The 24,569-nt window shown below is 42.0% G+C and overlaps 2 protein-coding genes across 6 annotated transcripts in view; one reads left to right on the forward strand and one right to left on the reverse strand.

The window, feature by feature from the left end:
• Positions 1-539: 539 nt before the first annotated feature.
• LOC118245197 (beta-1,4-galactosyltransferase 3-like) lies at positions 540-13,820 on the forward strand. Its single transcript, XM_035541084.2, has 6 exons — positions 540-985; positions 7,340-7,575; positions 8,467-8,657; positions 9,282-9,404; positions 12,070-12,168; positions 13,076-13,820. The coding sequence occupies exons 1-6, from the start codon at positions 748-750 to the stop codon at positions 13,215-13,217; spliced, it is 1,029 nt and encodes a 342-aa protein (XP_035396977.1). The 5' UTR covers positions 540-747; the 3' UTR covers positions 13,218-13,820.
• A 124-nt stretch (positions 13,821-13,944) lies between these two features.
• B4GALT4 (beta-1,4-galactosyltransferase 4) overlaps positions 13,945-24,569 on the reverse strand; it is a 29,704-nt gene continuing 19,079 nt past the window's right edge. For 4 of the 5 annotated variants that reach the window (XM_035541083.2, XM_035541081.2, XM_035541079.2 and 1 more), the window contains 5 exons: positions 24,133-24,365; positions 20,565-20,752; positions 18,129-18,251; positions 15,932-16,036; positions 14,753-15,452 (listed from right to left, as the gene is read on the reverse strand). In XM_035541083.2, the coding sequence (XP_035396976.1) occupies positions 15,311-15,452; positions 15,932-16,036; positions 18,129-18,251; positions 20,565-20,752; positions 24,133-24,365 (791 nt within the window). In that variant the 3' untranslated portion in view covers positions 14,753-15,310. Of the gene's footprint in view, positions 15,453-15,931; positions 16,037-18,128; positions 18,252-20,564; positions 20,753-24,132; positions 24,366-24,569 lie in introns of all 5 variants that reach the window. The other variant, XM_035541077.2, reaches the window with a different exon arrangement.

The following is a 24,569-nucleotide window of genomic DNA, read 5'->3' on the forward strand; positions in this document are numbered from 1 at the left end:
GCCATGTCAGGCATGACTTCTGTCTCTTCCAAAAATCCTGAAAAACACCATGACCAGAAACAGCTACTTCAACTCCCCTTTTCCTTTTCACACACTGCACACACCATCACCTTTCCCTAATAAATCAATATGATTAAAAAAAAAAACAACAACACGTTTATTGTACCATCAGACTAACTGTTTCATGCACCACCAGGCTAACTACTCCAAGGAAGTTTTAACTAATGAAAGCCAATATTACAGTATTTTCAGCATTTTCATGGAATTTTAATTTCTACCCAAAAGCTGCTCGACAGGAATCATGCACAAAGTACCTCGTAAATAAAAAATAAAAAATAAATAAATGACTTGTGACAGCCCGACACACCAGCGGGTCCCCCTACCCGCCTCCTCTCCCACCCACAGCACCGTTACCCCTCAGGGCCCCAGGGCCGCGCTGGGGGGGCGGGCGAGGACTACATCTCCCAGCATGCCTGGCGGCGGCAAAGCACAGCCTGGCACGGCCCTTTCCCGCGTTGCATGCTGGGAGCTGTAGTTTCACGGGAAGGGCGGGGGCACGTTAAATGGCGGCCGCCCCCTCCTTCCCCTTCTTTAGAGCGGTCGTTGGGGGCTCGGAGCGGGGCTGCGGGGGGCCGCAGGCGGCTGCTCCCCTCCTGGCGGTATCGGCAGCGGGAAGGGGTGGGATCGGCCGTGAGGCAGAGCCAGGCGCCGCCTCGGGAGGTGCCGGTGTGAGGGGGTGCGAGAGCCATGTCCCTGCCTCGCGTCGAAAACCCCTGCTTTCTGCTCTTCCTCCTCGCCATCCAGACGCTCTTCATCCTCATCCTGTACCGAGGGGGCCCCGCCGGGGTGTTCCGCGGGCTGTCGGGCTCGCCTCAGGTGCCGGACTTCTCCAAGCCCCACGACGTGTACGCCAACCTCAGCCTGCTCGCCCGCCGCCCCGCCGAGGATGCTCTGCCCTACTGCTCGGCCCGGTCACCGCTGCTGGGTACGTACCGACTGCTGCTGCCCGGGTGCTTCACAGCAGGGAGCGTTTCGTGAAGATAAAGTGCATGTTTTTCAAGCGTTTCTGCTTTAAAAGTGCTATACTCGCACTGACAAAACTTTACAGTGTCAATTAACTCATTTTCATTGGTTTCACTAGGTAAAGTATTTCAGTGATCTGCAAACTTCCCATACTAAGGATTTGGTTAGAAGTTGTGTAGGGAAACGAGTGAAACCAAAGCACAACGTTAACACCAAGCTAATAAAGCTTTCCTCTTCTTCCCTTACTCCCCCCAAGCTTGGTCATCCTATATGAAGCGTGCCAACAGTTGTGCTTTGGGATTTTGATCTCTGTGCTCGCCGACTCACTCCTGGTTTCTTTATTTCAGCCTTATGTCAAACCTGTAATTCAATATACATTGGCGTTAGCTTTAAGTATTCTAAATATTTAAAGAGAGTGTGTCTTGGCACCTTGCTTTTAGTGGCGATTGTTTTGGCCCGTGATTATGTGCCATTTAGACCTAAAAACTCCTCCATTAGGCTTAAAAGTCTAAAGACTGCATCCAACTTGCAGCAGGTCAGAGCTGATCCTAGAGGCAGCATGAACTCAGCTGTTGCACTGCTAAAACAGCTCAGAAACTTTGAGTGGATGTAAAGTCAAAACCCTAAAGCAAGTCTGATGGTGAAGTGGCACATCTCTGGGATTAGTGGAGCACTTTTACCCAGGCAGCTGAGCACGGCTGAGTTCTGTAAGCATGCACATGCAGTTGGTTTGGCTGTTTCTGCTTCTGAGTCTACAACACAGTAAGTTACTCTTGTCTGTTTATCTGTACTGTTCTGGTTTCTGTGATTTTTAGGTCCTGCGTGTCAGTAGTTGTGAAGTACTCCTAAGTTGTGCTGGTGTTCTAGGAAAGCAGCTGACTGCAAGTGGAGCCCAGTGAGAGCAAAGTGGCTGGCCTTGGTTCTGGTTCACAGGTGCAAGTATTGTGGGAAACTGTGGCTCCGTTTCCTCCTGTGTCGTTTACTTAGGTTAAAGAGCTTTGCTGGGGTGCTCCAGATGAGCCTTTTTAGACTCTTCAATCCTCATAACGATGCATGTTGTTTCACAGAGTTTTCTTCCCTCCTCTTGCTGAAGTTCAATGAAATCCATGCAGTATGTATGATGAAGTTGTATAACTTTTGGGTATGTGCTTCAGTACTTCTCTTGGAAACAGCTCTGCTATGTGACTGAAATACTGAGAGTACAGAGCCTCTTTGCACAAGTGCTAGTTGTAATGGTCTTAGTGTAGTCTCAGTTCACCTCTAACCAGAACCCATCAGTTGTTTTGGGAAGCTACAATTCTGTGTTTCAGACTCATTTGTTTTACTTGAAAGCACAGCAGAAATGTACTTGCACCTTGCAAAAAAAAGTGTGATTCTGTGCAGCTCATCTGCAAACAATCAGATAAGCAAGAGTAGTGATGATGCACATGGAAGAGGCACATGCAAAGTAAAACTACGTTAAAGTAACTGGTGCTTTCAAAGCTATGAAATCTTCTTAAGACCTCTTCTCTCCATCTCTGGGAGGGTTAAGAAGAGGGTGGGTTGGCCTGCATGAGCTAAAATGAAAACAATGCTAGTTACAGACGGAAGCAAATGCTAAAGTTGCCTAAGAGAAAAAATGAGGCAAAGTGACTGTGGAAGTTTTTACTAAGTTTTGCGGAAATTTTTACTATCTCCAAAAGTTAGAATTGAGCATATGAAGACCGTTGCTGTGAAATAATCCTTTGGAGCACTGATACAGTTCCAGCTTAAGAAAACCAAACATTCTGCTACTACTAGGTGATATTACCTTTTAAATACAAGAAATAAGATATTCCTTCTGTTATTGGTATATGCCAGACTCTTCTGAGGTTGTTTGTTCTTTTTCCTTCTAAAAATGTGTGCTGCTCTGCGAGGTGCTTGCCCTTTATTCATATGTGCCCATCACATACAAAACAGATGTATAAATACTTTACAACTGTCTTGATTGGCTGTTACCATCGCTCCTGGGACTGATCTCTCTCGGAAACATTACATCAGAGAAAACGATTAATATTAATTTCATAAACCCATTAAATGAGATTTCAAATCAATTCTTGTGGACTCCAGTCTGCAATTCAGAGCTGGTAATAATTCACTGTGTCCACTCCAAAACATGTTAAAGTAACTGGAAGAATGCCAAATGGCATAAATGTTTCCTGGATCAGGGTTTTTATGAAGTGCAGTGCTTTCCCCACTTATGTATACAGTAGATCATTTAACTAATTGCTTGAACAGAAGATCAGATTGCAGCTCCATCTGTCTTTTTTCAGCTACCTGAATCCATTTCCAGGGCAGTGGAGTAAGAATTAACTGAAAATGTAATTGCTTAACATCTCTGCCTAGGAAGAAGATCTGGACTTAGCTTTTTAACGCTTAGTGGTGCCCATTGACCCTTTTGTGGTCCATAACTCGAAAAGCATTGTACTGGATACTCAATGTCTTCATTAATATTGTGACTATGTTACTTCAGTTCCTTTGAAGCTTCTGTACAAATAATCAGTTGCCTGTTTCCACCTTTGTTTTTGGAAAAAGCAAAGTATTCTTATGCTCGAGTTGCTCTTACTCAAACTTAACTGAGTAGCATTTAAACTCAAAATTTAGTGTTCTCACATTGCGTGTGAGATGTGTTGTTTCTGTCAGTTCATCGTTTCCTTTTACCAGGAAAAAGCTTGATGGCAGATGGTTCTGATTTAGTTTTTTTGGAGGGGTACCTTACTTCATGCATGGTGTGTGCTGAACGAGTTAATTTGGCTCTTGAAGCCTTAATAGTTCCATGTTCCATCTGTAACTCTTGATTTTTTTAAATACTGTCATGCAGTGGAAGAACTTTTTCAGGCCCTTCCTGTAGCAGTTATTCCTTTTTACTCCTGTCATAACCTTTTCATGAGCGTGACCATCTGTTGTGGCAATGAGCTGTTCCTGCTGCGTTTTGTAATGCATGCTCTCCCACTAGAGCTTCGCTCTTCTTAAAAGGGAAGTGAAAAGGTAATAATGCTGAGATTTATCTTTAGCTGCTGTTGAGGCAGCCTCATGTTCTGTCATTGGAAATTGATGCTTAAATTAAGGCTGTCAGTCTGCTTTTTATTTTTTTTTCATCCAGATAGTGGCAGAATTATACAATATGACTACAGTAATGTACTGTGTGCTGCTGCACTTTTTCACTGATATATTTATCCATGCTTCTGTTACAGCTTGTTTAGCTTGTGCAAGTTTTACTTCTTGAACTCAATTATTAAAGCTGCTTATTCTGAATTAAATGTATAGCAAGACAGTGTTTAGAAGTCATGTAGTGCCTTTCTTAAGGTGGAATAGATCTGGTCACAATTAATGGGTCCCCTGATATTCAGATGTGTTGCCAGCTGTTCTATTTTTCCCTACTTGGGCCAGCCTGCAACTGTTCTGTTCACGTGTGGGATTAATTGGATTACAGTGCAGTAGCTGTTTGTTAGTTGAAATTGGACAGGAAGGAGACCAGAGAGCCAGAAATTTGTTTATAGCCAAGGTGTAGGGCAGCCAGAGGTTTGGGGGATATGTTACAGGCTTTAACTTTTTTGTTGTTTTTTGCTTGACATATGCTGAGTTTCTGAGCTGAGTTTTTTTAAGGTATAGAGCCAGGCAGCTCAGGAGAAGATGACATCTGGAAAAAAATGATAAATTCAGGTGTTATCCTCATGAATCATATGTTTGTGTATGGAAGGAGACGACAGGAGTGAAGATCATGCATGTTATCTTACGCTTCCCCTTGTGTCTAAATTCAGATTTAATTTTGGAATTTAAGGATTATTGCTACAGAATCTTACTCTGTAATGCAAATAGCCTGAATTGTATTAGGGAAAACAAAAACATGCCTTTGTGGGAGAACAAAAGGGATTAATTCCTTTTTTTTATGTTTGCCTGGGAGCAATGATCTGTAGATGAAATCCATTCTGAAGATAACGTTTCTTCAGCAAGCTCCAGTTGTCATCAAATTGGTGGTTAATGGTGCTTTAGTTAAAAGAACTGATAATCAGGGAGTTCATAAATCTGAAAAGCAACATAAATTACAGGCTTAAAACAGTGTTGGACTGAAATGCGGTGGCCTTTAAAGGCAGCACAGGAAACTGTCTGCCTAAAAGTAATAATAAATGTGACCTAAACTCATGAACCCACAGCATGATTCTCTGAAGAACTACTCTTCAGCTTCAGATGGGCAAGTACAGCAGCATCCTCCAGTCTCTTGCGTAGGGTAACATAGCCAAAATGGAATTGCCTATGAGTTTTGGGGGAATTTAGGGAATCCTTCCAGAAGGAAGGATTTACAAGCGATGTGTAAGAGTCAGTACCTGCAAGATCTTGCTGACAAACAAAATGAAACAGCAAAAATTATAAAGTGGGATTCACAAAGACTAATCCTCTAGCCCTTTTTTGACTGTGCAAGGAATGGGATCAGTGGCTGTTCCTATTGATCTTCTGGAAATGCTCTTACACCTGCTCCTTTAGAAGGAAAAGGAGACTGATACTGACTAGAGGTTTGCCTGTCAGAGATGTGAGGCATACCAACTTCTGGCTCTGGATGGACAGCTTCAGTCTTACTCCAAAGTTACTCCCTGAGTCTTGCACAAAAAAGAACCAGCCAGTGGAGGGGTGCTGCTTCGTCTCCATGAGTTAGACAGGATGTGGGTGAATGCAGGTTCAGTTCTTTGTCATATTTGTAGCAGAGACTTGCACGTAGGATGGGCTGGAAGAAATACCTTGTGGGTTCACCTGCTTAAATATGCATTAGACTTAAGACAAACCTGTACGTTTCCCTGCTGAAATGAAAGCTACTAAACACCAGGCCTAAATACTTACTCTTTCTCTCCCAGGCTTCATTATCAGACGTTTCAAGAGAGGATAATTTATTTCAGTGCTGAAGAGGGAGTCTGGCTTAGAAGATACCGAAAGCTCACTTCAAAACAGTCACAGGATTAACTATGAGCTTGGAAGAGAAAGGAAGTTTTATTTATACCTGTAAAAATAAATAAGTAACTTGTCTCACAGGCTTCTGGAGTAAAAAGTATTTTGTCTTTGAGTAGCATGACTTGCAGAGGATTGTTGGGCCTACTTAAAACCATAATCTTGTGATTTGTCAGATTTTAGTTGCGATCTAGGTAAAATGTTTCTTCCTAGCTTATTTAAATAATAGATTTAATCTTGTTTGTTCTGCATTTGTGCTTTATTTTCTTAGAGAAGATGACAGTGGTTGGAAACCACTAAGATACGCTGATTTGTGTGCAAATGTAACCTTTTTTTTTTTTTCTAATTCTGGAGCCTTTTCTCACTACCCAGAAGAACAGGTATTGGAATAACCATAGTGTTTGTTTTGTTTTTCATATTGCTATAGTGCAAGACTTGTGTTAAAAAAGTGATACTTAATATTGTTTTTTTTGTTGTCAAGCTTTTTCATTCTGAAAAATTGAGATAGAAATGCAGAGAAATGTGTATTTTCTGATTAGGTAAAAACTGCTGAACACACTGGATGTTTTGCATTTAAAACTGAGGTACTGAGTAGAGGAACTATCCTACGTAGCTTATATTGCTGCTCCATGCCTATTCCTGTAAATATGAAACATCTCCCTTCTTTCTCAGCTCTGCTGTCTGTTTCTCCTAAAATTTTGATAGGAAAGCGTGAATACAGCCCTTGTGGCATGTGATTATAACATCAAATTGAACTTAAAAGTTTTTTTTTTGAGATAAAGCTAACATTGCCTAAATGCCATTTGTATCTCCTAAATAATTTATATTCATCCAGACTTTAAACTATTTCCTCCCAACCTGCTGATTATCTTTTTGGATGTCTTTGTCCTCAAATCTACTCCGAAAGAGCCTCAGAGACTTTTTCCATATGGGCAACCAAAAGAAAAAGCCTGTCATAGATTTGTTTTCAACTGTACTCTTACATTTATTCAAGGAGACCATCTAAGTAACACAAGACAGCTTTGCTTGTGCAGCAGGGAGCCAATACCAGGAAAAAGAGAAGCACAGGAGCCTGGTGAGCCCTGCTGGCTGTGACAGGACTCTGGGTGCCCCTCTGACAAGTAGCCTGATGGCCCCGTGCTCCTCTGTGCAGAGCCCCAGTGAGGTGACTGGCCGGTGGGTGGTGCTGGAACTGGTCACACAGGCACGTCTGCATGGTGGTAACTGTTCTCTGCCAGGGCAGGGCTAGTGTCTTCAGCAGTAACCATTTGCAACTCATCCAGTGTTTTTAAATGAAAGTTGAGAAGCATTTGTGAGCTTACTTCTGTTTTTTTCTTTTTTTTTCTCTTTCTCCTTACAGTTGGTCCGTTAATCATCTCCTTCAGGGTGCTCCCTAGTGAAAGAATGATCATCAAAAAAAATCCTGTCGTTCAGTCTGGAGGCCTCTACAGACCACCTCACTGCTTGGCCCGCTACAAATCAGCCATCCTTGTAGCATACAGCAACCAGGAGAAGTACCTTCACCATCTTCTTTACTATATTCATCCTTTCTTGCAGCGCCAGCAGCTCAGTTACAGAATCTACTTGATTCAGCAGGTAAGCCTAAATCAGATCTGCCTGGTGGTGGGGCTGAGCTTTCCAGTTAAGGGTTAGGTTCTGAGCAAGAAATGTGAATCTTGTAACGTGAAGTACCTTTTTATGCCTGGGTCGAGCAGGTCAGTTATATGCCATCGTACCTCCATGGCTACTGCTGATTGAAATACCTTACCACTTGTCAAGATCATTGTTCTGCTATTGATTTGTTGTGCTTTTTTTAGTTCCAGAGGGATACAGCTGTTATTAAGCGGTAACTTGTATTTTCAGCAGTTCAAGAGTTGAATGTGGGTTGTCTGTCAGTGACTTGTCAGTATAGCTACTGAATAAAACTGTTAAGACTAAATGCTAAACTCAAATCAGATATTTTTAGACTGCATTAAGTGAAAACATCTGGCTTGACCTTGCTGTGTGTCAGCCTATGCAGGGCAAACAGCCATGACTTAGCTGATGGGGGACTGGTGTTGCAAAAGATCAGTGGAGAGGGGGACAGTTCTGGGTTCATTAATTGAAACTGATAGCTGAGTAGGGGAGAAAGGAAGCTTTTTGTTTGTCACAGGGATCTGTTTTCTTATTTCTAAGCTTTAGGAAACAGTAGTCAGGACAGAAGTGTTGATGTGCGTGCACAGACGTGAGGATTGACTTACCTGGTCTCTTAAAAGTCTGTCGTCTTCGTATGCCAATGGTGTATGGCCCCTGACACATCACAACTCCTGAGAATATCTTGAAGAGAGGGAGTAAAACTTTCAGAGTCTAGGGATGAAATTTTCAGCCAGTGGTGATACGCTCCAGTGTCACTCAATTGATAAGGCTTTTGCACTAATGTCAGTTTTAATCAAGCTATCCTCTTGTTGTTTTGGTGAAGCAACTTCGGGTGTGGTGTTTTTTTCCCAGGTGGGGAATGGTACGTTTAACCGAGCAAAGTTACTTAATATTGGTGTCCGGGAAGCCCTGAAGGATGAAGACTGGGACTGCCTTCTTCTGCATGACGTGGACCTAGTACCTGAGAACGATTATAATCTCTACGTTTGTGACGAATACTATCCCAAACACATGGCTAGCGCCATCGATAAGTTTCATTACAAGTAAGTGCTTCCTTTTGATTTGGGATGTTTGTATCCTAATGGGTTCTCTTTCCAGGTAGATGGTATGAATATGGATAGAGAAAGATGCAACCTTTAAGAACTGGGGGGTTTATTTTTTGTTTTTGCAATAGTGGCTTCCCCAGGAAGGCTGACCTAAGCCACGTAACATGAACAGTTGAGTGCATGTATTTCCCTGTTCCACTGTTAGCTTAGCTTGGCAAATAAAGGCAATCAGAAATCTGCCAGTTCTTTCCAGGATAAAAAGCATGGGGTGTGGGAGTTACAGGAGTACATGGAAGATGCATGATAACAATGTAGGTATTCGGAACTAACTTGAAGTTAATTTTAAAACCAGCTTTACCTTGACCTATGCAGGGGGAGGGAGGGGCAGGAATTACGCTGATTTTGCTGCTTTAGGTTTCAGTAAATAATGAGTGTGTCTTAATTCTGGGCTTAAAACTTTCAATGGGGCTACTTTTAAACTAGCCACTCTGCATCCATCTGCTTCTACAAATAATCTGTAAGGGATGAGATTAATGTCTGTGACTTGCATTGTGTTATTTGCTTGTGGAGGACTGGTTATTAGCCTTCAATATTGATCCTTTTTTTCCCTTCTCTTTTCAGTCTTCCATATAAGTCCTTTTTTGGGGGCGTATCTGCTTTGACTCCAGAGCACTACATGAAGATGAATGGGTTTCCAAACACATACTGGGGCAGTGGTGGTGAAAACGACGACATTGCTACGAGGTACTGATGCATGGGACAGAACCCAGGTGTCGAGTGAAACATGTAGCATTATTCTAAGAAAGAACTAAGATGTGGCTCCTTAACAGGCTTGCAGCATCATTGTAATCCAAATGCTATTGGCATTGGGCATGATGGCTGTCAGAAAACGCTCAGTATCTATGACTAATTATTGTGCAATGGGATGACAAAGCTTTCCTCAGATACTGGGGGGGTAAAACATCCTAGTGCCTTTGCTTGCTCAGGATTGCTTCCAAGGGGTTGTAACTGCTTGTAGTTGACAAGTGATTTCATTGACATGAACAGCCTCAAGGAAAGGAGTCTATGAACCACCCTGATTTTTCCCTTTATTTATCAGTTCCCAAAGAGTTGCCAACCTAGGTTGCTTTAAATACTATCTAGTCACCAATACTTGGAATTAAGGAACATAAGGAATTCTGATTTCTGTGCTGAGCAATGGAGAAATCTGTGTACCACCGAGTCAGTGACAGCAAGATCTGACAGGATTTTTTTCTTGTATGGTGGTTGCCATGGCAGCAGCATGCTATGGAAGTGAATACAATGAGTTTAGTTTCAAGTACTCTGCCTCATGCAAATTCTTCAAGTACAAAATCATGGCTTGTATCTTCTTTATTAACCTCTGTAGTTGCACTGTGCATCTTCATTGTCTTGCACTGAGGCAAGCTTACAGGGTGGTTTATAAGGCCATTATTATCAGTTTAGTTTTATGCTTTGGTCTTGAAAACTAACAAAATTACAGTTTTGGTGGAGTTTTCTGGTTGAGAACTGTAGAAGGCTTTACAAAGCACTTTTTTCTTCTGAGAATTGCAATCAGTTTGTTTAACACAGAAATCCTCATTTTCCTTTCAGGGCAAGCTAGTTGAAATGGTGGATGATTGTTTAGAGATTCAGCACTGATTACAATAACAGAATGCCTAGAAAACAGATCTTTAAATTGACCATTACAATGCTGGGTCTGTTCAGCTGTTCTCAGTACAGCTTTAGCCTCCAGTGTGATTTTCAAGTACCAGTGGGAAAGTCATCTCAATTAATGCATGAGAGCACACTTCCCTGCAGAAGTGGCTCAAGGCAAGCAGGTTATGTAGATCCCAAAATAGCCCCCCTCTCAAAGGGAAGTAAGCCTTACATTGCTATTCTCACAAGTATCTGCTTTCAGAGAAACAGGGTTCTAGGTTTGTGGAATCCACAGACTATGACTTAACTAATGCTTTATTCATATGCTGAAGTCTCATCTTGGAAAGCTAGGACTGAGATGGCTGGCTTTGGATAACCAGATTGATAACCCTACTGGGACTAGATTTTAGGAGTGCTCAAGGACTTCTTAAGGTAGAGAAAAAATTAATCAGCATTTAGGCAGTGAAATGTCCAAAAGTCCTATATAAAGATTTCATGCTGGGATACTGCTCATTAAGACAACTAGCAAAAATAATAATAATTATGGCTGCTACTTACAGTTGGTGGACTGTGGTACTTAAATTAGTCCTAGTAAACATCAGGACTTAACTTTTATTAGAATAAAATGCTATTCTAATTGGAACTGCTGCTGTGTTAACATTATCAGCTACAGAGAAACCTGGGTTCCTAAAACAGTGAATGAATGCATTAAACCTAACGAAAGAGTTAATATTGCAACAAAGCTAGTTTAGTGTTTCTTTTTATCGTTTTGATTGAATGTGCAATAAGTCATGTTCAAAAAGCTGCCAAACTGAAATAAATGTCAGTCAATGGAATGTTGTAATCATTTGATATCTCCAGCCTAACAAATACTTTCAGTTCTGTAGCTTCTTTCAGCTTTAGAACATTCCTGCTTCAGTGCAGCTTACTCACCTCAACAGAAGGCAATCAAATGCTGCAAACATGCCAGTTAGATAACCTAAATTAGGCAAACATTTGTTCTTACATTCACAGGAATTGTCTTTGCATAAACAGTGTCCTACAATAACGAAGGCTCGCTAGGTCTAGCAGCATTACTGGCAATTTCTGTTGGTAAGCTAACAGATGCAGTCTGTAATGGATTGCTTAAAGTCACAAAATGTAGTTTTTAGAAAGCTCTAATTTAGAATTCTGAAGCTTCAGATTGCCTTTTTTCCCCTCAAACTGTCCTGCAGCTGACCAGGTCACAGTTGCTGTTCTGGTGTCTGTATGTAGCAAGCTTTCTTGAAGACAGTGCTTTCATCAAGGCTATTTGCACCAATGGCACTTCTTAAGAACAGACTTGACTTTATTCTGAAACTCAGGCCTGGGTTCTTTCAGAAAGGGCAAACTAGTTTTTTTTCAAAGAAAAAAGTGATGGAGCTCTAGGCAGTAACAGCTCTGCTCTTACAAGGAAGTGAAAATAATGCTCACTTGTCAGATGCAGGGGAGTTGCTCCTGAATGCTCTGTATGCTGTTGTTTGTTCCTTACTTGCTAATCCTCTTTGTACCCTGTCAAAATACAGTGCAGCTGGGAGCATCCTAGCCTAAGCCTGGCCAGAACCGGCTGGAAAGGATAATTTGGCACTGCGTTAAACTCATTCCCTTCAGCTTTTGTATTTTGCTTTGATTGCATTAACATTGAACATCCTCTCTGCCCTTGACCTTCCCCTATAGCTAAGCCTCAAAATTACATCCTTATACCTAAACAAACATTTCATTCTTGCTTTTAAAGGATCCAGTTAGCAGGAATGAAAGTTGTCCGGACCCCATCTCACCTTGGACGCTACAAAATGATGAACTACAACAAAGAGACAGAAGAGCCTTGGAGAAGGTAACTGTTTAGAGAGGGACAGGTGGGAGAGTTTTCCTTGCCTTGCGGCAGGCTGTTACCCTCATCTTCCTCAAAACATGAAGCAAGCCTCATGCTACTGGTTATTTTCTGCTTTCATGCTGCTATTTAAAGAAAGCTCCCAGTCAGCTTCAACTGAACTGTACTGCTCATGTCTCTGCATCTGAAGGGTAAATGCATTTCTGATAGTTTCCTACTCAACATCAAATTATTCAGGGAATACCAGTTTCAAAAATGCCACTGCAGTCCATCTTGTGAAGAGAGGTTTCTGTTTGAAGAGGCTCTTTGTTGCAGTTTCCAGAAAACAAAACTTGCTTTACAGTCTGTGCAGATTCAGTGTGCCATTAAAATAAAAGAAAAAAATATTCCAGTTGGAGGAAGTGATTAGGGTGCATGACAGACCGTAGCAGAGACACAGTTTCATACAAAAAAGCTGGTAGAGGGTGTTGGGTCAAGTGTGGTGGAGGATTCTCACTGACAGTGCAGATTTCCCTGTCATCTTAAACTCAGGTTTCCATAACAACCCTGTCTTAAGTGTACTTACAGCAGCCTATGTACACCGTTCCTGCAAGCCTCCTTGTTGCACTCGCAGGTCTCTGCTTGTTGCCAGGCTTTTTTTTTTTTGCAGAGCATAGTTGCCACCCCACCGGTTTCCCTTTCTGATAAGGTTCCAGTCCAGATTGTCCTCATTTGTAACACTCAGCATGAAGTTCAGATCTGTTCAGCCTCCTCCTTCTCTAAGGAGGATTTTTGGGGGGCTTTGGCACCTTTCATCTGCTAAACCCCTGCCCTCTGGAAGACTGTTTCTTCTGCTACCTCTATTTAAAGCATCAGCTGTAAACATCACCTTTGTTCTTTTATCTAACTGCAGCTATTCTTCCTTCTTCAGGCCTGCTTCCCGACACAACACTGGAAAAACATGGAAGGATGACGGAATGAATTCTTTAGAGTTCAAGCTTCTTTCTAGGACAAAGCATCCTCTTTATACCAATATCACCGTGGACATTGGATATGTTCCCCCATTTTCTTAAGAGAATGTGAACAAAAGTGGAGTTTGAGCTTACCACAGCAGCATGCTTATGGGCATTCAGCCTCTACCTCCTGTTCTAGTGCAGAGTCTGCAGTGCCTGAGACTAATCCTGTTGTCTTTCATGCGTTTAACTTTTCTTCTGAGCATACAAGATTTAGAAGAAAAGGCTTCATGACTAGGGTGTGATAGCTACAAACAGGATCTGGCTTACTGTAGAAGTCCTTTAAAGCACTGTAAAACTACTGAGCCAAATCCCTCTCATCCCTCAGCCTGTGGGGATTAAGGTCTCCTTGACAGTAAGCTGACCCAAGTTTTCTGGAACCTTTGTTCCATAGCTGGATAGCTCTGTCCTGCCGCTTACGCAAGTGGTAAGTGGGATTCAAGCCATTCTGTGAGCCAGTCCTCTGAAATGCTGTATTTTGAGAAAGAGAACTCAGTGTTGAAAGCTATTACAGTTCTGTAAAAACTTTTGTGAATTTGAGTAAAGTTGAGGTATATGTTTGGATCAAGATTTTCTAGCATATTTAATAAGAGCTTAATAAAACACAAAGTTGCCCTGAAATCAGATGAAAACAGAGCTTGAATTTGTGATTGTCTGGCCAGATCAACAGTGTGCAAGTGTTTTTATTGTAGCTCACATCGAAAGAAACCTCAGGCTGTCACCTAGCCTAACTTCTTGCTCAGCATAGGGACATTAATCTGGTATTTCAGCTGTTACTCAAACATTAATAATCTCTCAAGGTTGATCTGTCTTCAATATAAAAAACAATTCTCAGAAATTAAATACTAGAGGAAAAATTTTAAGTAAGATCTGTCAACAGTGGAGCTGTGATCCTGGCAGGAATGCATTTGAACTTTCCTGACAGTAACACTGATAGTCTTCTCTACACCTTGCCCTTTTTTTGTAATCTTTGTCAGTCAGTAAGTGTAAGATGGGATATTTTACCTTGTTATGTGTAGATATTACAGTCAAGTTCCTGTTCTCTGTTCACTCAAAAGCTCTATCTCACTAACACCCAGAAATCTATTAAAGGCTCTGTTCTTCTCTGCAGTTGGACTAATACACGTCAACCAGAGAGAATCCTTCAGTACTATCAGAAGTTGCTTTTCGTCATGTAATTCTTACTATAGTTTCCTAAAAGCAGCTCTCCCAATGCTGGCTTTGCACCTGCCTGTAGGGGCTGTGTGTACTTACAACTAGCAGGCATAAACACAGATCTCATACAATAATGCAGTGCTCTAACCAGAGCATTAGCTGAAGTCCTACAGCATTCACACCAACCTTCTAGAACAAAATACCCAAATAGTAATGGCCTGGTAGCCATAGTAGTATGCATGCTGCTAACAGTGTGGCCTAAAGCATAAAAGAGGCAGGATGGACAGCAGTCTCTCTCCATCTCTAATAGTTAACCAGTGCACTTCCTTCCAGATCTCTCCAGAATAATGCACAACCTGCAGCCTATTGCAGGATTAAATGAGACTTCATTCTGCCCCAGGATGCTTGAGCATTCCCACTGCATGGCAAGGTGAGCTTACAAAAGACAAGAGATGCCTTTTTAATTAAGTAGATTGCCTTTTATTAAGAGAGGAACATCTCCCCACCTATTACCATTATTGCCATTCCTCCCCACACAAGCAGTTTTTCCTTAGACTGGAAAAATCTCAGCGAGTTTGTAAATGGTAAGGAATTCTTGTGCTTTTAAGGGGCAAAGACTAGCCTGCTCCTTTTTAAGTTGTGGCAATGTTGCCTTCCTGCTATGACAAATTGGAAATTTAGGAATAGTTGCAAGAATTTTTTTTTTCCAGGAGACTTAGTTCAAGTCCTTCCACTGGACCAGCCCAAACAAGAAAACGTTTACACACACACCAGCAGAAAGTGCACCCAAGAACACCAGGACCTGTCCACAGGTCAGTCCCCATCTCCAGTCCAGTCTCACAAAATGAGATTCCCAACTGACCAACGAGATGCTGTGAAGAGAAACTTTCTTCTGTGCTACTGAAGTACTCTTTCAAGCAGTGTGCTGCCCGTCAGTTGTTGCAGCAACCACAAACAAGATGCACTGCCATTTCCTATAACCTGCGTGGTGCTCACCCTTACGAGACCTTTGGCTGTATGCTGAAATCCACTGTGATGTTGATGTACAGAGGGTTGTGTTCCACTGACAGCAGTTCATATGAACAGGAGTTCAACCCATCTGTCTTCCACATTTTAGATACCTGGCGTAGAAGCTTCATCCTGAGGACAGAGCAGAGGAGGAAGTCTTCATAGCACAAAACTGAGACGCACAAGAGGAGTTTTGAGCTCTTTCCCATGTCTGGTAACCTTAGAGGCAGAGCTACAGCCATTGTGTATCTACTTGGAATGTAAAATCATGCTTTTCCTGTCCTCAGCAGGGACAGTCAGACATGGGAAAGTAGTCCTACAGTTTGGGGAGAAGTTTAAGCCATTTAATCTCCAAAATCTATGTTCAAGTCATATCCATGTGACTCTAGCTTCAGAAGGTTTTACAGAACATTACCCACTCAATTACAGGCAGGTCTCATGCACTGAAAAACAGCTGCCAGCTGCAAACAGTGGTGTCAAACCTGTCGCCCAGAGAGTTTGAGTACCACAAAATGCCTGGTTGACCTAGTGGGAAGAACTGGGCCACCACTTGGCCTGGCTCCTAGCCAACCTCCATGGCAATGCAAAGTGGAACCCTGTTCTTAACTCACCTGTCTCTGTTCTCCTCGTTGCCATGGTCCCTGTTGTGGAAGATCATTGTATACCTGGCTACATCAGCAGATGGCCTCACCACTCGCATCTTCTGCGTCTCAACCCTAGAAGAAACAACAGTGCCATAAGCAAGACACCACTATAAGCCAGCTCTTAAGGAGAAATGACATCCTGACACTTCAGTTTTGGTACATGCCATAGAAGCAGGCACTGAAGATGTTTCCTACAGTTCTCCATCTTTTCCACAACCCATTTTGCTGGTGAAAGAGCTTACAGAGTTGGGTTTCTGGACAGGAGGGTGACATACACCCTATCTTCTGAAGAAAAACATGTAGTTACTACAGCAGATATCACAGAGACACAGAGAGCTTGCTTTAAGGACATGTTGTATAACTGAATACATTTAAGTTAGTATTGTCTGGTCCAGTTTTACTACTGCATGCTAATCTAGGATGTCTATAGGAAGATTACACATTTTCCAGCAAGTTCATTTCAACTGACATAGTGAAGCTTCTAGACATGATAGTTCTCCACCAAACATAGGTAAAGAGCTTGCTTTCTAATGGCTGGCAGACAGCCCTACAACTCCGAACTTTGTCCACATGAAGAAAAATTTCTGAGAACAGTCAAAAACGTTAAGTCTCATGCATAGATTTTAATGCTTGACAACAGGCACTTGATTGGAACTGTTGGCCTTAAACATAGCTGTAGAACACAATTTTGCTGTCAGCAGCAGAAAGGGTTAATTTTATGGCAGTGGAATTAAGGAATACACCAGGTCTTTGCTAGTCACACAGCAGCAGCTGAAAGAGCAACAGGAACCCAAGAACTGAAGAAACAAAGCAACAGCCCCTACAGCCTTCCACTGACTGTAGCATTAAATTATCAAATGAATACAACTGGACTGAAAAATCTTTCTGATGCTCACTGGAGTAAAGGGGCCCATAAGAGAGCATCAGGTTTAGCACAGAGACAAATCAAATCGAACACAGAAGCCAAGCAGGAGATAGTAGCCCTCCAGCCCTGAGTTCTTGAAGATACTGAAGGGGCTGCTGCCATCTGCTGCCTTCGCAGAGGAAGGCTACAAGAATCTCTACAACGGCCCTATTGAGAAAGCAAGCTTCCCATTCCCTACCCACCACAAATGCTGTAACCAGCCCAGCCCAAGATCTACCCAGGGGGAAAGGCATGAGATAAAGCCAATTGCAGTGTGCACTCTGGCTCATACAATTTGGTTTCCAGCCCCCAAGATGGCACAGAGAAGTTGGTGTCTCTAGCTAGAGCTTCGGGGAATAGGAAAGGAGTTACTAAGAAGGTACAGAAATCCATGTCACCAAACAGACCTCTTAGATTTCTTGAGACATAGCTGACCAGTCTGCTAAACAAAAGCTTTTACTTGGAAGTTCCTAACATTAGCACACTTGATTTCTTCAGTGTGATCATTTAAGATCACCAGGGGTATGAATTTTATATCCCTGAAATGTTTGCTTGCATATTTAAGCAACTGAAAAGGACAAACACTTAAGGGTGACAGAGCATACCCAAGTTACAAATGGACAGGGTTTTTTTCCCCCCCCCTTCTTTTCACCAATAGTAATGCTGGTTTATAGAGGTTTCCTCCTAAGCAAAGCGGTCAGATCAACATGAAAGTTTTAGTCATCTTAGTACCACCAAAATATCTCAAACTAACAAGCTTCTCCTACTTTGACAGGCACATCTGCAAAACTAGTTTTTAACAAGAGCAAAGGGCATATGGATATATGTGCAGCCTTTTTAAAATGTAAGTTATTCACCATCTTAACTACAATCAACACCACCCACGTGCAAACTAAGCCCTTCTCTGAGAAAGTCATGGTAGTCAATGAATGGAAAAAAAGCCAAAACCCAAATACTCCCACACTCTTGCAAAAGTAGTGGAACTCAATACATATGTCACTGGCAAAATCATAACACAGACTTCAATCTTATTTCACTTGAAACCAATTTCCAAGCTAGAACAGAAATGTTCTGTGGCTGAGACAAAAAGCAAAACCAACCAACAAAAAGAAACCCCACCAAACCAACAACTCTCATGAGGACCAGATTTTAAGCATGCCTCATCTTTTCAAAGAGGAAACTGTTCACAGAACTGCATCTTTGCACTCCAAATCCCCATGCGTCAACACTCACACCCATTCCCTCTAGCCTTCTTTTTACCTGATTCGAAGGTCATCATCTTCTCCACCCCAACCCCAGTAGTTGTTAGAGAATCCATTCACCTTGGAAAACTGTTCTCTTGTTAGAGCAGTTACACCTCCAAAATATCCCTGGTAACGTAACCTGGAAATACACAAGAAGAGGGGATAAAGAATTAAAAGGTTGAGTTACGCCACCACCAAGAATACCACCCTGAAGCTCTGGATCTAGACCCATCTTTTGCTTCTTGAGATTCCTGTTGGCCAACTTCTCCATCAGGGCATAAACTTGCAGTGTATTGACCCCAACCCTCCCAGCTCTGTATCTTCTGCAAATGTGCTGAGGGCAAGCACTCTGCCCTGCTGTCCAGGTCACTACTGAAGGCGTTTACCAGTCAGAACCCCCTCAGCCCAGCAGTTCAGCTGCTTTTCAGTTCACCTCACTGCCCAGACTTCATCCCTTTGAGTGACGTTCGTGACAGGAGTGAAATTTGTTTTCTTGCAGGCTTCAGGAACCTCCCCTGAACCTTTCAAAGGTAACAGTGATTTTGCAATGACAACAGCCAGGTCCCTCAGTGATTATGCCTACATATCCCATCAGGTCCCACAGATATATGGTTTATACCCAGTGTTCAACAACCTCTTGCAAGGACAAGAAAACACTGGATCCTCTAGAATCTTTAAAATTGGACTAAAAAAACCCATACAATAAAAATGGTCACTTAGAAAAGGATGTTATGGCCTCAAGGAAATAGCTAAGCTTGAAAAGTTTTCCCACCCCCTTGCCTTCAAAGTTTGAATATACAAATCTTTTCATAAAGAATATGAGTTTCAGTTTATATAACTAAACAATATATTTGCTCTCCAGAGGAGCACAGTTGCCAAGATTACCATGTCCAGCATCACCATAGAAGATATTCCCCAGGAAGAAAAAGAACAAGAACAACCCTACCAAAAAAAAACCAACACATTCCTGCCCAGGACATTTTGCATTCATACAGAACACATACAATTTCAGTTTTTGGAACCTCATCTGAGTGAGGCATCTTAGCATGCCCACTTCAGCCTAAGGACAACACCAAAGCCACCCAGCTGAGATTTCAGATCCTGAGCTTGAGTGAGACCACAGGTTGAATTCTTTCAAAGAAATGGAGGAATTCCCCAGGGAGTAAAGTGCAATTATCCCCACTTCACTGATGTGTAAGCAGAGGCAGTTCCACAGAAGTGAAAGTATGAATCAAATCCAAACCATCAGTATCCTAGTGAATACCGGCACGGGGTATTCACAATAATAACAGTAATCCTTTTGTTAGTATAAGACTCTTTAAAGCCAAAACTTGAATCTGACTTATAACTAACAGATCCTTCCCACAAACAGAAGTCCGAGGAAATCAGTCATAAGAAGATCCCTTAGTAAAAGCAATAATCCATCTGCATGCTTAGCTCAACAAAGCACTTACAGTAACTGAGGAGGTTAAACACCTCAAGGCTGGGCCACGTTACTAGTTCTGTATGTCTGTCAAATAACCAAAGCAATGTTTTCTGTTGTTTTAGTGTACTGACCATCTTAGAATCCTTGTCATTCTCTTTGCAAGGCACAGCCCTCCAAAAGTCTGTCAGGGATCTCATTTATTTAGTGAAAACTGGTATGACCACAAATAACTGGAACATATTATTCTGTATCAGAGTTTGCACATTCCCCCTCTTTCTCATATATTTATTAAAGGATACACTGAAGTGAAACGGGGCTTTACTTCAAAGTGCTTTGCAATCAGCTTTTCAAAAACTCACTTCTAATTGATAGTTAGACTGACAAGACATAAAAAGTGAATCTTGAAAGACTGACGTTCAATGAAACCACTCTAATCATTAAATTCACCAAGCTCAGGAGCCCTTTTTCCTCTAAGGTGGGCTGAAACCTGACTTCATTTTAAATTATTTACACAGTAGCACTTAATTGATCCATTTAAAAACAAAACAACCCTATATTGGACACCATACAGCCAAATAATTAAAGGATAACCCTGTCCTTTGGCAAATTTTCACACTTGAGCAGATCTCAGTATCAGAAGTTACCTCTTCAACAGCAAAAGGTAAGTGGCAAATTATATTAGCACAATCCTAAGATCATACTGTCAAACCATCATACTGTCAAGCCACAGGACCAGAAGACTGCAAATGTATTTCTAGCTTTGACATAAGGTCTCTGGCATGTTGCTTTCCTCTCAGAAAAGAGAACAACGACAATGCCCATTCTTACAGCCGATTACAGAGCTAACTTCAAAGATGTCTGTAAGGATCTTGTCAGAAGGTGCTCCAGAGAGACAGAGCATTACCACCAGAAACCTGGTGTCAGATAGAAGGGAACACTCAAGCACACAGCTCCCTGAGAAGAGGAGCATTATCAGTATGTTGGCATTTTCCAGTTGGTTTTCTTTGCACATTCATGGTTTCCTACCTGTATCCAGTACTGTTCCTGCCAACTACAAGGTGCTTTGGCTGTCTGTCACACATGTAAATGTTAAAGTCATTCTCTGGCACCAGATCCACATCATGGAAAATGAAACAGTCCCAGTTCTCTTCTTTTAGGGCCTCTAGGTATCCTACATTCAGCAGTTTAGCTCGATTAAATTTGGTGTTGCCAGCCTGTGGAAAAGAATGGAAAAAAAACTCTGAAGAATGTGTCAAACCTTTTTAACTAGAACTGTTCACAGGCTTTTCTTCTAATCACATAGTTCACAACGACATTTGCACCTCAAAGCCTTTCCAGCAATAACTACACAAAGAGCTACCCCATAACATTAGATACAGCATGAAAATAGCCACTGATGCAGTGTTTCGTATTTCTGCGGCCTCTACTTGTCATGAGTGAACATAGGTAGGGGCAGGAAAGCCTAAGGCTACGAGGCCACCAGAGAAGTATGCATGCTGCACAGTGCAATTCTACTACGGTTGCTGTTCCCGTCACTCCATCAAGCCACATTAACAAAAGAAGTATCAGTAAACAGTTTAGAAACTGGCAATCCATGTAACCATGTCAGCAAGGCTTGTGAAAGCTTAAAAAATTAAATCCCAGTTACTAGTTTACAGATGTCAGAGCACTCGACACAGGTGATTTATGCTTGCCGCTCAGTTTAGAGGACAGCAGTGTTTAAGAAGTACGCTGTATTTCCTTAAGCCACACAGTAGGTGGCAGAGTGGGAAATAAAATGCAAGTCTCTTCCTTGTTAACTCCTTCCTATAACCAAATTATTATGCTGCACAGGGATTCCTCTTAGAATAGAGCTTCACTTTTTTTTTTTTTTTACTAATCTTCATTGTTTGCTTTTAAGAAGTGAAGATGCACTAACTTGATGTAAAAGTACCGTTTTCCACCTTTTATATATATATATATATATATAGATATATAGATATATACACACACACACACCTGGCAGTTTGGTAAGCTTACCACAGCACCACTGATTCAGAAGCAACAAGGGTGCTTATCTTGCTATTTATTTTTTTTTTTTATCTGGACTGTACACACAAGCCAGCCTGTAGAACACCTTCTGCTCCTGAGGACAAGGTGGTAAATTGCTTCAGATTCTAACTACAAGCCAAAAGGCCCAGCTTTGTGCTTCCAGAAACCAAAAGGGCATTCATTTTCTAGACCTGGCAACCTGATGTACTTGATAGAGTGAAAAAAAAAAGTAATCTTCCACGATAAAGGGCTCGTTTGCTAGAAGCTGTCTGGACAGAAAGAGGCTCCACAGAAAATCAGAAAGAAGCTGGCCTCCCCAGACAGAGGGAAGGGAAGCTATAGGGAAAAGCAGTTGTATACATAGCATGTTTTATCCTTCCACTAAGTAACACTTTGCTTCAAAGAAGCAATTTGCTCACTGTTACCACTGGCCATCTTCTCCTACACAAAGGTGACTTACGAGCTTTACGGCTCACTATACATACCCTTTGGGAAATACGGCCTGTTCTGAGAAAAGAGAGAGAAGGGTAATCAATTGCTTCCATCCTCAGTCAGGGAAGAAGCATATTTTCCAAGAAAAAAATAGATACTGTTCACCCAAAAATCTATGATTTTAAAGTCCTGAGTGTTTTCATATACAGGACATGAAAAAGAAATGTCAGAAAACCTCCTCCTAACGATGAAAACATAGGTTACCGGGTGAACAACAGAACAATTCAGGTAACTGGTAAAGCGCATACAGAGAACTTCACTTGTGTATCAAACCCAGTAGCAGCATCTACCACTGGTTGGCTGCGTCTCCCTCACCAGTACAGTCAGCCAGCACAGCCCCAGACTGCACAAAGGCAGCCAAACAGCAGTAAAACTGCCCTCTAGGAAGAGCCATTTCAGCGCTGAACAAATAGCAAAGTCTACTCTCATCTGGTACAGAAGACAGAATTCTCTTCCTTACTTTCAACAGAACACTGACTACATGACAAACTTACGTTGGGAAAGAAGTTATTCACCCTTTAGAGATTACAAGTTTTTTTTCAGTACTGCACTCATGTACACGTCTGTGCAGCAAAACATGATTTTGAAATGTTAGAAGTAGCCCATAAAGAGGAGAAAAATACAACAGGCCCATTTATTAATCTTCCTCCAAAGCAAGCTCTGTGTATTTTTGTAGTTAAAGCATGTTTTCCTTTATTTCTTTCCCCAAATACACTTAAAGCAACTAATGATGTCACAAATGGAGAGTGAAGACAGATTTGCCAACAAAAAGTGTTTTAGTTCGCCTCACCTTGCAGTGTTTGGGTGTGCCTAGCCACAGTGAAAGGCTAAGCAAGAGTTCCCAACCTTCCGAGTAAAAACTTGGATAGAACAAGTCCAGACTCAGTGCTGCTGCTCACATCAGACACAACCTGCAGACTCTTCTATTACTTTCTGCTAACATGACAACTGCCTGTCTCCACATCACGTATTTCATTAAATAAGGTATATGCCCATTCTCCCAATGATTTTTTGCTAACCACTGCTTGCGAGCTGAAGTGAAGCATTATTTGTCCAATTACTGTATATACTAATGCAAAAAAAAGCCTCACTTTTCCACTCTACAGGCCACATGACGACTCAGAACAACGTAGGAACTGTATATTCTAACTGAATTCCAACTGCCATTGAGCAAAATTGTAAGCTTTCACCTAAGTTGTGCTGCCTCTGCTTGACTCCATCCTCTTCAAACAGAGGGGAAGAGAAGCTATAATAATCACCTTATTTTTTCTTCCTGCTGTCTGAAATATCTGTTTAGAATCAAAGCAGAATACATACATAAATGATAGTAAAAGAAAGCAAATACAACAAGAGTTCAGGAAAAGGACAACATATTACATAAGAGAAATCTGCACTGCTTTTACCTCATGTGATCAGAACGTAAGCACACAAAAAAAGACAATGTAACACACATCTGTATGCTCAGATGTTAGCCACTAACTCCACTGAGCTTAAAAGAATACAAAATAGTAGATTACTAAACCTCTATGGAACCAAATGCTCTACCACAGCTATTTCTTCCCACAGCCCTTGCTGTGCAAAGTAAGTCACCTACAAGCTGTAGCTGATGTGGTTAGTTTTGAGACAGAAGTACGACCACATGATAAGCAGAGCTTACTAAGCATGACAGCAAGATGGGAGAGAAGACCTAGCTACAAACTGAAGCCTTTGATAAAAACCCCAAGGTTAAAGACAAAGCATGTCAGCCCAGTTGCATGCATGTATACTGCAAGAGAAGTGAGTTGTACACTTCTGATGTGAGTAATGCAGAAGATGCTTACCTTAAGCAGTAACTCAGAAATAGTATGCTACTTTAACTAGTGTCTGTTTCTCTGACTAAGACACCCTTTGTTAATTCTTCCCAGCTTTGCTACCAACAGCTGAGCTCCTGCAGCAATAGCTGCAAGCACCACTGTGTCCCTCAGGGAGCAAAAATGTTCCAGGCAGGCTGAGGAGCAGCAGATGTTAGACAGCAGAGGTGGCAGCAGCGTTGTCCTCCCCACCCAAGCAAACCTCTGCAGAGCTGCCTCACCTGGTGAATAACGTAGATGCCGTAGTCCAGCTGCTGCCTCTGCAGGAAGGGGTGGAGGTGCTCCAGGAGGTACAGCAGGTGTCTCTCCCGATTGCGGTACGGGATGAGGATGGCTACGCGCTGCAGTGCTGAACACTCGGTGGGATGATACCGGCCCTTGGCCACCTGAGGGTTCTCCTTTTGCACTTCTTCTAGTGTGAGAGAGGGTTTGAAGGTCAGTTTGCTGGCACCTCCTGTAGGAAAAGCACATGAAATTTTCCTGATTTGTCTGTGGCTAGTCCAGTCACCTAATGAGGTACTCTGTAACTGGCATAAGAAACCCAGATTCAAGCCCACAATTGGTTTCCCTGGCTTTCCAAGAGAAAAGCAGTGCTAGAAGGATATTACAGGGGTAGTGGAAGGACAGGGTACTGAGCTTTTACTTACACTGATTACAG

The sequence above is a fragment of the Cygnus atratus genome, chromosome 1 (assembly GCF_013377495.2).
Source record: "Cygnus atratus isolate AKBS03 ecotype Queensland, Australia chromosome 1, CAtr_DNAZoo_HiC_assembly, whole genome shotgun sequence".
Taxonomy (NCBI): domain Eukaryota; kingdom Metazoa; phylum Chordata; class Aves; order Anseriformes; family Anatidae; genus Cygnus; species Cygnus atratus.

Excerpts from the sequence above, each read along its gene's own strand:
- LOC118245197 (XM_035541084.2), top strand. The coding sequence starts at position 748 with ATGTCCCTGCCTCGCGTCGAAAACCCCTGCTTTCTGCTCTTCCTCCTC. Across the intron at positions 7,576-8,466 it reads GAATCTACTTGATTCAGCAG|GTGGGGAATGGTACGTTTAA; the intron begins GTAAGCCTAAAT and ends TTTTTTTCCCAG. Across the intron at positions 12,169-13,075 it reads ACAGAAGAGCCTTGGAGAAG|GCCTGCTTCCCGACACAACA; the intron begins GTAACTGTTTAG and ends TTCCTTCTTCAG.